The 14523-nt window shown below is 40.9% G+C and overlaps 1 protein-coding gene across 1 annotated transcript in view; it reads left to right on the forward strand.

Annotated features, from left to right (window-relative positions):
• Positions 1 to 14523, forward strand: part of mgat5b (alpha-1,6-mannosylglycoprotein 6-beta-N-acetylglucosaminyltransferase B) — a 77803-nt gene that overhangs the window by 41023 nt on the left and 22257 nt on the right. Inside the window, exon 9 of the mRNA XM_086288783.1 lies at positions 13043 to 13174. Coding sequence (XP_086144909.1) covers positions 13043 to 13174 — 132 coding nt within the window. The remainder of the gene's footprint in view (positions 1 to 13042; positions 13175 to 14523) is intronic.

The raw sequence follows: 14523 nt of genomic DNA on the forward strand, positions 1-14523 counted from the left end.
AACAGATGTTTAACAGTTTTATTTTTGCAGACTATGAGAGAAAGTCATATTTATACATTCACACAGCTGTTCAACATGAATATGAGGAAAGTGTTTATTATGTGCCGTGACAGCCGCCATATTTTCATTAGCCGTTTGACAGACTCAGACAGTGCACATCAAAGTGGCACATCAGCTGTTTATGATCATAACAGAAACAACATCTGAGTATTTGTCTCCTCCTCCTGCCTCAAGTGGTTGATTAGCATGCCAGACCCCATTCCCCTCTGCCAGGCCAGCTTTACAGAGAGAGTGGCCCATGTCATTCCCCTCACACTGTGAGCCCTCTTCCCAGCTGCCCTGCAGCCCTTGGCAACCTCCTCGCTCGCAGGCTCGGCTCCTCATATGTGTCTGAAAATCTGCCTCAGCCAATTCCCCTCCCTGCTGGACATATGCACCCTTTAAGAAGTAGCACAATGTGACCGTGAAGTCTCTTTCCCTCGTTTGTTTCTCTGGCTCTCTTCCTTTCCCCAAACTGTTGATTTGTTATGGTGCCAGTGGCCAGCTGTGCAACAGAGAAATTGTGCCCAGTGGTGGTTGTCAAGAGGAGTAAATTTATGCAAGTCTTGCACCTTTGTTCTTCACTTTGCAGTGTTCCTTTTATGCCGTCCTTATCTCACAGCTTATTCGTGCTCTATGAAAGCTGAGTGGCCCATTAAAACCCAAATCTTCTTTGCAGTGCAGCTCAAATGCATTGTGCGTGTGCAAAACAATGTATGCAGAGATTATTTTATCTTATTTTTAAATGATATTATCCTTCTTATAATTATAAGTTGTCCAGATGTGATCTACATCTTTGTGCATATTCCTTCATTATGAAGAATGTGGCATGCAATTTTCTATAACTGCAACTGCATTTGAAGAATACTTCTATATTAGGAAGGCGTCACTGAGCATGCTCATGGATGTACCGCCTGCTTATGAGGTGGAAACAAAATTGTGTTAAACAAAATCTTGTTTTATGTTGTGTATGTTTGATAGTGGAGCTGTATATGATAGACTGCGGCTGCACAGACAGCACTTAGGGGGAATTCATCGGTGGCTTCGGTCTTTTCATGGGATTTGCTGCTAATCATGAAAAAAGATAAAACTAATGCCAGCCTTATCCTCTAATCTTGTGTGTGAGGGAGATGGAGAGAGTTGTTTGTGTACTAATGCGCGTACTGTATGCGAGTTACAGTATGTTTGCACTCTCATTTCCGCACTCCTAGGCCGTTAATGCACTTAAATCCCTCTACTCTTCTCTTAAAGTTTCCCTGGATTTGCATATATCCAATTAAACCTCTGAACAGCAGCGGCATTAGTGGATGTATGAGGAGCAGACTCGCATACAGCTCTGCACTCAGTCACTGTAATACATCTGCTCTCACATTAATGCATGTCAGCATTACACTATGAGAGCCCATACAGGCCGTAATTCATACTGAAACTCCTGCAGTGAAATCTAAGAGACGTACTCATGCAAAGTACCGGTGAGTGAAACCACACGAAGCAGCGTGCAAATCTGTGGCTCAGTATGTGTGTATGTAGTGGCTATTACATAGAGTAAAAATTAATGTCACGGTTTTAAGTCATGCTAGGAGCACGGTCCTGTGACAGCAGTGTTGTTTAATTGACTAGTTGCGCACCACGTTTACCTCAGAGTGAAATATTTTGATTGTTGGCCTTTTTCGTGGAATTTGATACTCATTTTCATGCTCTAGTGCATGTTCACTATTCACTAGATAAAAGATGGAAAATGGTAAATGGCCTGTATGTATATAGCGCTTTACTAGTCCCTAAGGACCCCAAAGCACTTTACACATCCAGTCATCCACACACCCATTCACACACTGGTGATGACAAGCTACATTGTAGCCACAGCCACCCTGGGGCGCACTGACAGAGGCGAGGCTGCCGGACACTGGCGCCACTGGGCCCTCTGACCACCACCAGTAGGCAACGGGTGAAGTGTCTTGCCCAAGAACACAACGACCGAGACTGTCTGAGCCGGGACTCGAACCCGCAACCTTCCAATTACAAGGCGAACTCCCAACTCTTGAGCCACAATCGATGGAGTGAGCCACCGTTTCAGGCGAGCCTCAAGGTGTTGTGTTTTGTATTTTGGCTGTCACCATGTTGAAACCAGGCGTGACGCTAAATCTAACTGAGACCTTTAAAGAATCTGTACACGCACACAGTTGAAACTGTACACCCATTTTTACCATGATGTAGTCAGATTTTTGATACTAAAGGGGATTATAATGTACAAAATGAGGTGGAAACTAGGATCTAAGTCCATAAACTCATCAGAAAAGCTTTTTCTAAGGTCATAGATCAAAGGAGCCAAGAGCTTGTACTCCATATAATTGAACTATTGTTCGCAACCTGCTGGCCGTCAGAAAGAATGCAGGTACAAGACGCTCCAGCGCTGGCTTCCCTTTTCAGACTCAGAAGCTTATGTACAGTTTTAACGTACAGTCAAATAGCTCTGATAGCATGACTGTAAATTTTTAGTTATTTTTGGTTATGATAGTTTACGCCATTAATGTGCACTGTAGAAATATTTAGTAGAAATCTCAGTTTTACCTCTTAACAGTGCTGATCTTAGAACAGCTATTAAGTTTTGAGTTGCAGTGCAGATTTTTCTTAATAATTATTTGAGTCTTCAGATTAAAAATAAATTTTAGAAACACAATACAGTAGAAATACAATATTAAAAAAATATACACTTCATGACCACATAGATTCAAATAAGAATGATACAAAATTCAGTGTTATGGAGAAATGTTGAGGAAAACGTCCCATACATTTATATGGAGTTTGTTCGTTTTACAGTATTCTAATCTACTTAATGTCTTAAGTCTAACAAATAGTGTAGATTCACAGCTCAGGAAGTGACTCGTTTAACTTCAGTTAAGTTCCCTTGTGTTTACCTCCAAAAGTTTAATCTGTTCATCTGGACGTATCGTTTTTTTGTGGGAGAAACGTTTCGTCACTCATCCAAGTGACTTCTTCAGTCTCCCAGAATGCATCAGAATGCATCAAGACGTTCCTTTGTGTTTAGTTCCACTACAGTCTGTAAAGGTCCACTTTTGGGAATGTTGACATCAGTCGAGGCTTTTGATCACACCTTGAAATGTTCCTTAAATAAACAGTCACATCTGCTTCTAATTATGATGATATACAAAGTCTGAAATGCTCTACTTTTTATTTTGATTACACCTAACGCTATAATAATGGTCCACTCTTGCTAAAGCAAGAATGTACTGTATGTATGTGTACGGAGATGCCTCAGGAAGAAACTGAGGTCATTAGTTTCTCATATACATATGATCTTATACATACAGCCCCATAGAAATGCATTAATGTTTAGATTTATGGCACCAGAGAAAAATGCAGAGAAACATTTGGTTTTTTTTTCTTTCTTCTATTTTCTTTTTCTTTTTTTTTTTTTTTAAATTACTTGAATTTCCATCTAAGCCACACTGAAGGTCAGACATGAACTAACAGATTGTGTTCATGTCTTTACTGAACACACTATGACTCATAGTGCAGGGAAAAATTTCCATTCATTTCAGTTTATTTATATAGCGCCAAATGACGAGAACAACAGTTGTCTCAAGGAACTTTATATTGTTATGTAAAGCAATGATGCAGAGAAATGAGGAGAAATCCATGCAGTAGAACCTCACTACACTCGAACATTTCCTGTAGCCGTTTAAGAAACATGAAGATGAATTTTGGTTCATTCCTTGTCCAAAAGTCCAAGCAATCACTTTTAAAAAAGGGTCAACATGGTCAGATACCTGCACTGGTAGGAAGTGATGAAATGAAGTCTGACACCGAATAGACACGCAGCTCAAAGAAACCAGCATCGCAGGCAGACGAGTTGCTACGGATCTTCATGAGTGAACCTGTGAACAAGCTTTATGTTGTTATTGTCATTGTGTGTTAGTCATGTTTACAGACATCATCCTCAGCTCTCTCTTGGTTTTCATGAATCTGTGAAATGCCTCACAATCTATTTAGTATCTGAAAAGTTTACTTTATTGTACATTTGTTGCCTGATTATGGTTTTGGTGGATTCTATCCACCGGGCTGCATACTTCAATTGAAGGAGTATAGAGTGAAAACACAGCTTTAGTGAAACAGCCTTTTGTTTGTGTAAGCACCGACTTGCTTGGGTGTGTATCATCGACTGATGAAACTGCAGTTTAAGTATCGCTGGCTGACCCTCTCCTGCTCATTATTCCCGTCCACTGTTGAGGAACCAGCTGCCACGCTGGTTTCCACAAGGCTGCCGTGCTGACTAAATATGTTCTCTGTCCAAAGAAAGATCGATGGCTCTTGTTATGCAGGTATTTGTGTGTATGTGTATGCTGCGTTGTGCGTTATTTGCTTCTGAGCCAGGTAGTAAAAGAATGGTGAAATGTAAGGTCATGGATTTGACTCCAACTGCTAACAATTTTATTTTTCTCAAAGAAATGCTTAAAACTTGTTTCACCAGACCGGTCAGCCTTTTATTGGTACTTCAGTGGGTTTTCTTTTAGTGCCATTTTAATCACACATGATCTTTAGAAATAGATTTTCATTGCTTTTGTTCACTTTGATGACAGGCATCATGTAGGAAGAAAGAGCTTTGAGATGCTTATTATTGTTCAAATCTTAAAGATTGCATTTTGTGTGTTTGCCATTGACCTTAGGTGGGCTTTCAATTAAAGGATTTTTATTCATTGGTCTTCACATACACATGCATTTCACTACTTCTGAGAAAATGTTTTGTGTTTAGTGCCGTCATATTGAGTTGTACAGAAGTAATTTATTGACTGACTGACAGGGGCGACTGCTTGCTCTGGTGTTTCTGATTTTCTTTTGATGGCACATAAAAGGCTAGTGCGTTTCTAACCTGCATCTATGTTCTTTTCATCTGTTGAGATTGCATTTGGAGCCAGAAGGTGCATACCAGTATGAAGACCAGAGAAATGATTGTGCCAGGAAAGAGTTCATCTTGGCGAACCACAGCAAAGGGAATCATGTATAAAACATAAACTGTCCTGCATCAACAACAGTTCTCTGGAAGTGATGATTATGCTGGAGCTTATCCCAGCTGCCATAGGGCGGTCAGACAGACAACCATTCACACCTCTGGGCCATTTTAGAATGACCTGTTAACTTAACCCCACTAACTGCATGTCTTTGGGAGTCTGAGTACCCGGAGAGAACCCACACAGACACGGGGAGAACATACATGAATGAATATTTTACTTACTTACTGAAAGGGAGACAGGCGCCCCCTTTAACAACGATCCTCAAAGGATGACTAAATGTCACCATTGCATCACAGAGCTATTTAACCAAATAATGACTTAATTTTCTTTTAACATTTATCTGTTGCAAAATAGCTAAAGGAGCTAGTTGAGGTTGTTTGCGCTTCTGATTAGGATGCCTCCTCCACTACCAGGTCACTCCCATGAGCTTCCACCTCCAGCTTGGCCTCCTGTCTTCCTGTTAGTGCCACCGTCTCCAAATCATACATAATAGCAGGTCTCAGTATTCTCTTGTAAACCTTCTTGCTGCTGCCCACCCTCTACCCTGTTGACCCCCAGATATTTAAACTTATCCACCTTCACTACACCTACTCCTTGCACCTTCACCTTCATCACCACCTGCCTCCTTGTCCTTTACACAGACGTGTTCTGTCTTGCTTCTACTGACTTACATTGGATTCAGATCAATTAGATCTAAGTGCAGATCCCATTTCTGTTACATTTGAAACACTAAACCTTTTAACAGTCTTTATGATGGAAGGTCCTTTTTTATCTTGATAAAAATCAGGATAAACCAGAGGTACTTAACTTTTTCTTTTTTACACTTATAGATCATGACTGAACGAACTTAAAATACAATCTAAGAACTACATAAAAAAAACTAAGTGCTTTTTGATTTGCTTTACACATAAGTTTAAGATTGCTGTAACATTAAGAAGTATGCTACAACTTACACACACCGAATTAACCCTAAATATCACTTGAACTTTGGAATAAAGCAACAAAAACACTGTGGGGTCTGCCGGACATTCCCTTCTTTGTTTGATGCAGTCACCTACCAAAGGTGCAGTCACTCAGGCCCCATTGTGAAATCCGAATAGTTAAAGGATTTAGCTAATCAATCTCACAGTGCAATTTCCTCCATCCTGGCTACAGCCCAATGGGGTTTCAAGGCAGCCTGTATAGGTCAAGGTCATGGACCTATGGGACGTGTTCAGGAAGTAGCAGCACACAGCGCAGCCTGTAATGAATATCATGGGCGTCAGAGTAAACACAACACCACCAGTCGCAGCTTAAATCACACTCTTTCTAGAATATTTTGCACTCTTGGTGTCTGAATGCAGAGCTGTTTGCTTTGCACTATGTGGAAAATAACTGGAGTTTAGACTGTGTGAATGAATACACAATGACAGCCTCGGAGAAAAAAAAGAATGGAGACAATTACTGGTGACTGGGTAATTGATATTTGCATACAAACACACACTAACAACATTATTATCATTATTATGTCTAAGCTATTAGATATTAGTTGAGATACACTGTAGGCATAGATGTTCCTAACAGTGAATAATGTGGCCATTCAGAGGTGGAAAAAGACAGAACAACGGCTGCATGTCAGACCTGGGAAAGAACATTAATCCTGCAAGAGTTTAAAACACACCACACACATTTCCATTTATTTTCCTTAATCACCGATCAGCCCTCCTGTCAAGTGGTCAGAGTCAGGTTCTGAGAAAATAGTCAGTCAGTGAGATCTTAAGCACAATACGTCTTTCTAAGCCACAGGCTGTGAAGACAGAAGTGAACCAAAGTGAATCTGAAACATGTCAATTAAACATGAAGCAATATTCCCACAGAGGTCTGGTGTACTCTAGGTTCCTTTTCCCCACACACTGTCAATATCTCAAAAGAGGTGAAATTATGAGAAGTGAAGTCCTGTCCTCCACTTTTTAAACAAGATGTCCCACTTTGGTCTCTGTATGTATGTGGCCACCTGTGAGTTCAAGAGTCTTGTATCAAAAGCAAAGAGCCAGAGGAGAAAGAAAACCCCAAAGCGCAAATCTATTTATTGAGACAAATTCAGAGCAGAAAGGGAAATATTTGGTTAGCTCGGCGGTAAACGGTCAGCAGTGCTGGGGCAGTTCGCAGTTGAAGTCGGGGGGGGAAACAGCCGGCTCTTTGTTTGTGGACAGAATGGTGCACTCCGTGGGGTCACTGCAGGAGGCCCAACATCACAGACACAAGGACATACAAACGATTGCCTACACATACATTCACACAGACACACACAGACACATATGCACAAACCATAACATTTCTCTGCTTCTATGAATGTTTTATTAACCATGTGAATGGGTCACAGAGGTATACCCTGTAGCATAACTACAGTCTCCATAGTCACACACATACATTACACACTCATGCTGACTCTCACTCTCATTTACATGTACTAAGCAAAGTAGATGACATTCCTCGCCTTTCGTAGCTCCCCAAGATGTGCCTTCTTCTGCCACTAGACTTCTTCACCTCATTGGAAGAAGGTTTTGTTTGCAGTGACCAAAATACAGTATATTTCCGGAAATAATCACAACCCTGGATAATCTGTAAATGTTTCTGTATGTATTAATGCATCTATAAGGCTGGCCAATAAAGCTGATACTAATAATTCATTCATATATTAATTCCAGTAAGCTATGCAATTGCAAATGTATAAAAGTTGGCACTGATTAGTCTAAATTCAGTACACAACTAGACGCTAAATATAGTTACAGTGGGGCAAAAAAGTATTTAGTCAGCCACCGATTGTGCAAGTTCCCCCACTTAAAATGATGACAGAGGTCAGTAATTTGCACCAGAGGTACACTTCAACTGTGAGAGACAGAATGTGAAAAAAAAATCCATGAATTCACATGGTAGGATTTGTAAAGAATTTATTCGTAAATTAGGGTGGAAAATAAGTATTTGGTCACCTCAAACAAGGAAAATCTCTGGCTATCACAGACCTGTAACGTCTTCTGTAAGAAGCTTTTCTGTCCCCCACTCGTTACCTGTATGAATGGCACCTGTTTGAACTCATCATCTGTATAAAAGACACCTGTCCACAGCCTCAAACAGTCAGACTCCAAACTCCGGTATGGCCAAGACCAAAGAGCTTTCGAAGGACACCAGGAAAAGTATTGTAGACCTGCACCAGACTGGGAAGAGTGAATCTACAATAGGCAAGCAGCTTGGTGTGAAAAAATCAACTGTGGGAGCAATCATCAGAAAATGGAAGACATACAAGACCACTGATAATCTCCCTCGATCTGGGGCTCCACGCAAGATCTCATCCCGTGGAGTCAAAATGATCATGAGAACGGTGAGCAAAGATCCCAGAACCACACGGGGGGACCTGGTGAATGACCTGCAGAGAGCTGGGACCAAAGTAACAAAGGTCACCATCAGTAACACACTACAACGGCAGGGAATCAAATCCCGCAGTGCCAGACGTGTTCCGCTGCTGAAGCCAGTGCATGTCCAGGCCCGTCTGAAGTTTGCCAGAGAGCACATGGATGATACAGCAGAGGATTGGGAGAATGTCATGTGGTCAGATGAAACCAAAGTAGAACTTTTTGGTATAAACTCAACTCGTCGTGTTTGGAGGAAGAAGAATACTGAGTTGCATCCCAAGAACACCATACCTACTGTGAAGCATGGGGGTGGAAACATCATGCTATGGGGCTGTTTTTCTGCCAAGGGGACAGGACGACTGATCTGTGTTAAGGACAGAATGAATGGGGCCATGTATCGTGAGATTTTGAGCCAAAACCTCCTTCCATCGGTGAGAACTTTGAAGATGAAACGAGGCTGGGTCTTCCAACATGACAATGATCCAAAACACACCGCCCGGGCAACAAAGGAGTGGCTCCGTAAGATGCATTTGAAAGTCCTGGAGTGGCCTAGCCAGTCTCCAGACCTCAACCCCATAGAAAATCTGTGGCGGGAGTTGAAAGTCCGTGTTGCTCGGCGACAGCCCCAAAACATCACTGCTCTCGAGAAGATCTGCATGGAGGAATGGGCCAAAATACCAGCTACTGTGTGTGCAAACCTGGTAAAGACCTATAGTAAACGTTTGACCTCTGTTATTGCCAACAAAGGTTATGTTACAAAGTATTGAGTTGTATTTTTGTTATTGACCAAATACTTATTTTCCACCCTGATTTACAAATAAATTCTTTACAAATCCTACCATGTGGATTCATGGATTTTTCTTTCACATTCTGTCTCTCACAGTTGAAGTGTACCTCTGGTGCAAATTACTGACCTCTGTCATCATTTTAAGTGGGGGAACTTGCACAATCGGTGGCTGACTAAATACTTTTTTGCCCCACTGTATATGCCCCATTACAACCCTTGCTTTCCTTGCAGGGGCAGTTTGAGAGTTTGGGGTTTTGCCTGGGCTTAATTGCTGATTGTCTACACCTGATGAGAGGCGGATAAAAGCCAAAGATCAGCTTGGAGGGGAGGCGCCTCTTCACGCCAGATCTCGCCACGCTCTCTTGGCTGTCATTTTTAGATGAGATCATTAAGTAATTTAAAATATAACCAATGTTTTTACAAAGTCTGGTGTTTGTCTCCACTTTACATTGTGGCTTTTGAGCCGGCTTGAAACATAAATGGGGGCTCGTCCGGGATATTTTGGACTCTTTTAGCAAGCCTAAACATCAGAGGATTTTTTTTTTTTTGTTTGGTTCTTTTTTGGTTTTTCTTCTTTTGTTTTTTTTGTTAAGGTATTTACTGTGACTGAGCAAACTCTCTTTAGTGCGTTTTAGCTGGGTTGTTGTGCTGCCCTTCCATCGAAGCACATTGTTATTTTGCTTTGCTGTAATTTGTTACAGTTTAGTGTGTTTGGTGGCAGTCCATGGCAGTAAGTGAGTGGCGTTTAGCCACACTTGTTGTGATCACTTTGTGCTCCAGTTGGTCTTTTTTGGTCACAGATGGATGGATGGATAACAAGGTTAGCATGGTGGACATTTCATATTTGATGATTTAATGTCAATGGCTTCTGTAGTAGTGCAATGTATAAGGCACAACAGCAGAGCAACTCCTCAGGTGACTGAGAATGTCAGTGAAGGACATACACTATATTGTCAAAACAGATTGAATTAAAGAAAGAAAAAAAAAAAAGACTCGTTTGTTTCCTTTATTGAAGTTTGTGGCTGTAGTAACTTGTCATTTCATCCCTTTAGACTGAATCATTAATAAATTAATGTCAAGATATAACAAAATAATGAATTATGATCAGTTCATCCTTAAGTCAAAGAGAACATTTGGTCCAAGTGTGAAGAAATTCACCAGAGGTTCATGGGATATTGTGTTCATTAGAATAGGAGATATGGGCTAACATACAACCTGAAAATATAATAACACAGGCACGAAATTTAAAAGAAAAAAAAAACTTATATGGATAGATACTGAAGCGTTTAAACAAAATTGTTGAATATATTTCTGAAATGTTTTCTTTAAAACATTCAAATGGAGAATATCAATACCATGTCAAGCCTAAAAACATGCAACACACAAATATTAGCCATAAACTAACCATTCTTTATTAATTTTAGTGTAAGACATGACATTTAACCCGCCCATCAAAAATATATAAACATCACTTTGTGGGTTTTTTTGAGAAACCAAAACATCAGTACTAGAGGATGACTAGCATATAGTTGATCCCTAACAAATTCCCCATGCTGATGCACAAACATCCATTAGACCCCCAGTGTTATTCTCTGGAACCAGAAACTCTCACCCAACATGCAAAGGTGCTAAACTAGGAGCACTTCCAGATACACCATCAGTCCATGCACCACACACAGACTCAGACACACACAAGCATGTTAATTCCTCACACTCTTCCATTCCCCCACAGAGAGTAGAGCACAAGTTCTGTTTGGTTTGGACGGCCCTACGAGTGGACCTCCATGTTGAACAAACTATAACACACCGTGGCCCTGTAACACAGCCTGAGTGGGGCTTCACAGTTCAGTGCTGCTGCAGAGATCAGTAGACAGTAACAACTTTCGCTCCAGACCTGGATTATAAAACTAGTCTAGTCTAGTAGCTTTGAATCAGTGCATCTACGAATTTTTTTACAAAAGTTTTGACAAAAATCCAGATTATACATAAAGTATTTGGCAGAAAAAGAAAAGAAAAAAAAAAAAAGTAAAAAAAAAAGGGATGCCTCCTAAAGGCTTTCAAAGATTTTTTTTTTTTTTTTTTTTTTGGCATGTCCCACTGGGAGGATGCCCCAGAGCGATCCCAGGACACACTGTCTGGGGAACAACTTGGTGATTGGATGGATGACTGAAAGAGGTGGCAAGGGTGAGAGAAATCTGTGATTCTGTGCTTCTTCCCCGCAATCTGAATAGATGGATTAGTGCTGCAGGACTGAGCATTAAAATGTCCGTGTATAAAATAGACAAGTTTTTGTCTCATTATGCTTTGTTCTCAAATATATCTGTCAAAAGTAATCAAGAAAAATCTGCTCTCACTGGACTGTAACAAATATAAAGCTGAACAGGATTATTGATGAATTCAAGAGACAAATGTGTCAAAACTTGATCTGATTACATTTGTAAGGTGAATGGTTAGTTTTATTCTATTGTACCATTTCATTTTAAAAGATATATATTTAGATTTGTGTGTGTGTGTGTGTGTGTGTGTGTGTGTGTGTGTGTGTGTGTGTGTGTGTGTGTGTGTTTGTGTCTAGTCTGGGATGAATATAGAATGCATACCCGAGTATCTTATACCAGAGTTTATTCTCTCAGCAAACTGCCTTCAGATGGTTTCATGTCACATTATCCTGACAGGCAGTGAGATCTCTTTAGTATACAGATGATTTTACAAATCTTCACATCCAATTACACTGTCTTTTTTTTCTTCCGCGCTGTTTTGTACTGTGGCGTCGGTCTTCAGAACTGCCGAAGTTTGACGAAATGGATCTTTCCTTTTGTAATGAAAATAGGCGCGCTTAATTGCTTTTTTTCTCGAACAAAGTGCAACCTTGATCCCAGCTGAAAGCCGGGTGCTCTGAAGTTAGATAGCACTTTGTGATAGCAGACACCAAATTTACATCTTCTGTCTTTCCTTTTCCAAAAGGCTCTTTTGTAATTGCCATTCTCCGATTTTATTTAAGCCTGATTTTTGTGTTTTATTTATTTATATTCAGGCAGCAGATTTTTCATATCAAGGCTGATCAAGCTGCAGAATAGCAGAATGACAGGCATCTTAATGTGGTGCAGACATTTAAAAATACAGACAGAAGGTGTGCACGTTAAGGCTGAAGGTAAAAGATCTGAAGCCCCTCATCATCATGAGTATGGCAGATTGCACATGCGTAATGCAACCACCCCTTCATAGGTGTCGAATGAATGTGGTGTTTGCTTTGGGTAATATGTGTGCTTTGGTGTGTGAGCTGGAACAAGCCTGCAGACAAACTGGGTGGCTCCCCACTGCGAGACGTTGCTCCCTGGTAGTGCTAAATTCTTTGTTGTATGCTTGAATAGCTGCGCCGTCTCACCGAGAGCGCTGACATGCTTCACGACGTGATTGGGCTCTTTCATTCACTCTCTCTTCCTCTCACTCATGCACACATCTTTGCCATCTTATAAGCTCGAAGTTTCCTCTGCAGGAATATTACTGGAGCTGCAGTGCTTTCTGGGAGCCGGCTTCTTATTATTTTTTGATTAGTTTAGTTAGCAAGGATACTTTAACACAAAGGAGAATTTCAGAGAACTGAAAGGAAAAAAAAATACATCATGGGAAAACATGATGAAAGAAGGCAATATTGGAAAACATCAGAAGAAGAAATGCTGCGGTTAGCTACAGGACAGTGTTGGTGAAATGTCCAAAACTTTGTTATTTGTGCCAACTCTCGTGGGTTTTAATTTGTTTGGCTCAGTGTGATGATGAAAGCCCATCTGACCTGTGTGCAGGTTTTTGGGTGTACCTCCAGGAAGAGGAAGCTGCCCACTGACGGGACCTCTGCCCTTTGACCTCATCTACACAGACTACCATGGTTTGCAGCAAATGAAGCAGCTCATGGGTCTTTCACTGAGGAAGCACAAGTCAGTTCTTTATGCTTTATTTTTCTGTGTCTATCAAAATATTAATTTCTGTTTATTTACCAAGATCTGAGGGCAGGCGGGTGGGGGGGGGTCTCCTGTTGGTTAACAGAAATTTAAACACCGATCAAGGAGCCCCGGGTTCACTCCCTACAGTGGGGGAAATAATTATTTGATCCCCTGCTGAAATTGTAAGTTTGCTCACTTTCAAAGAAATGAACAGTCTCTAATTTTTATGATAGTTTTCATTCAAGGACAGAGACGGGATATCAATGAAAAATCCAGTGAAAGCTAATTACATAAAAGTTATACACCAACACGGGCAAGACCAAAGACCTGTCAGAGGGTGTCAGGGCTGGAATGAGCTACAAGACCATCAGGAAGAAGCTTGGTGAGAAAATGACAACTAGTGCGATTATTTGGAAATGTGGAAAAAACCCAAAATGATCATCAATCACCCTCGGCCGGGTGTACATACATAATCTTGCTTCTTGTGGTGATGATGATCATTTGAAAGGTGGTGGATAAGCCCAAAACTGGAGGAGCTGTTATTGATCCTAAGGCAGTTGGGACCACAGTCACCAACGTTGGTAACAAACTACGCTGTAATGGACTGAAATCTTACATCATGCACATGGTTCCCCTGCTAAAGAAGGCACATCAACAGGCCCACCTTAAGTTTGGGAGTGAATTAAATGACTTAGACTTGGGAGAAAGTGCTGTGGTCAGATGAAACCAAAATCAAGCTCGCTGGCATCAACTTGATCTGCCGTGAAGAGAAATGCAGAGTATGGCTCAAAGAACACCATCCCCACAATCAAACATGGAGGTGGAAACTGGCTTTGGGGCTGTTTTTCTGCTAAGAGTACAGGATAACTTCACTGTATTGAGAGGCCAAAATAAGATGGAAAAGTTTGGATGAGAACCTCCTCCCATCAGCCACAACACAGAAGACAGAACAATGACCCAACAAAGGAGTGTCTAAAGAAGAAGCACATTAAGGTCGTGGAGTGGTCTAGCCAGTCTCCAGACCTTAATCCATTAGAAAATCTGTGGAGGGAGCTAAAGCTTTGAGTTGCCAAGCAACAGCAAAGAAATCTAAGAGATTTAGAGAGCTTCTGTAAAGAGGAGCGGACCAAAATCCCTCCTGAGATGGTTACAAACCTGGTGAGAAACGTTTTTACCACTGTGCTGGCCAACAAGAGTTTCTTCACCAAGTACTAAGTTATGTTATGTTTGGGGATCAAATACTTATTTAAATTACATGCAAATCAATGTATACCTTTTATGTAATGTTCATTTTTTCTGAATTTTTTGATATTCTGCCTTTCTCCATTAAAATCAAACTGCCA

The sequence above is a fragment of the Aulonocara sp. 'chitande type north' Nkhata Bay genome, linkage group LG4 (genome assembly GCF_057382095.1).
Source record: "Aulonocara sp. 'chitande type north' Nkhata Bay isolate Kocher_YH1m ecotype deep benthic linkage group LG4, A_spYH_male_GT1.1, whole genome shotgun sequence".
Taxonomy (NCBI): Eukaryota; Metazoa; Chordata; class Actinopteri; order Cichliformes; family Cichlidae; genus Aulonocara; species Aulonocara sp. 'chitande type north' Nkhata Bay.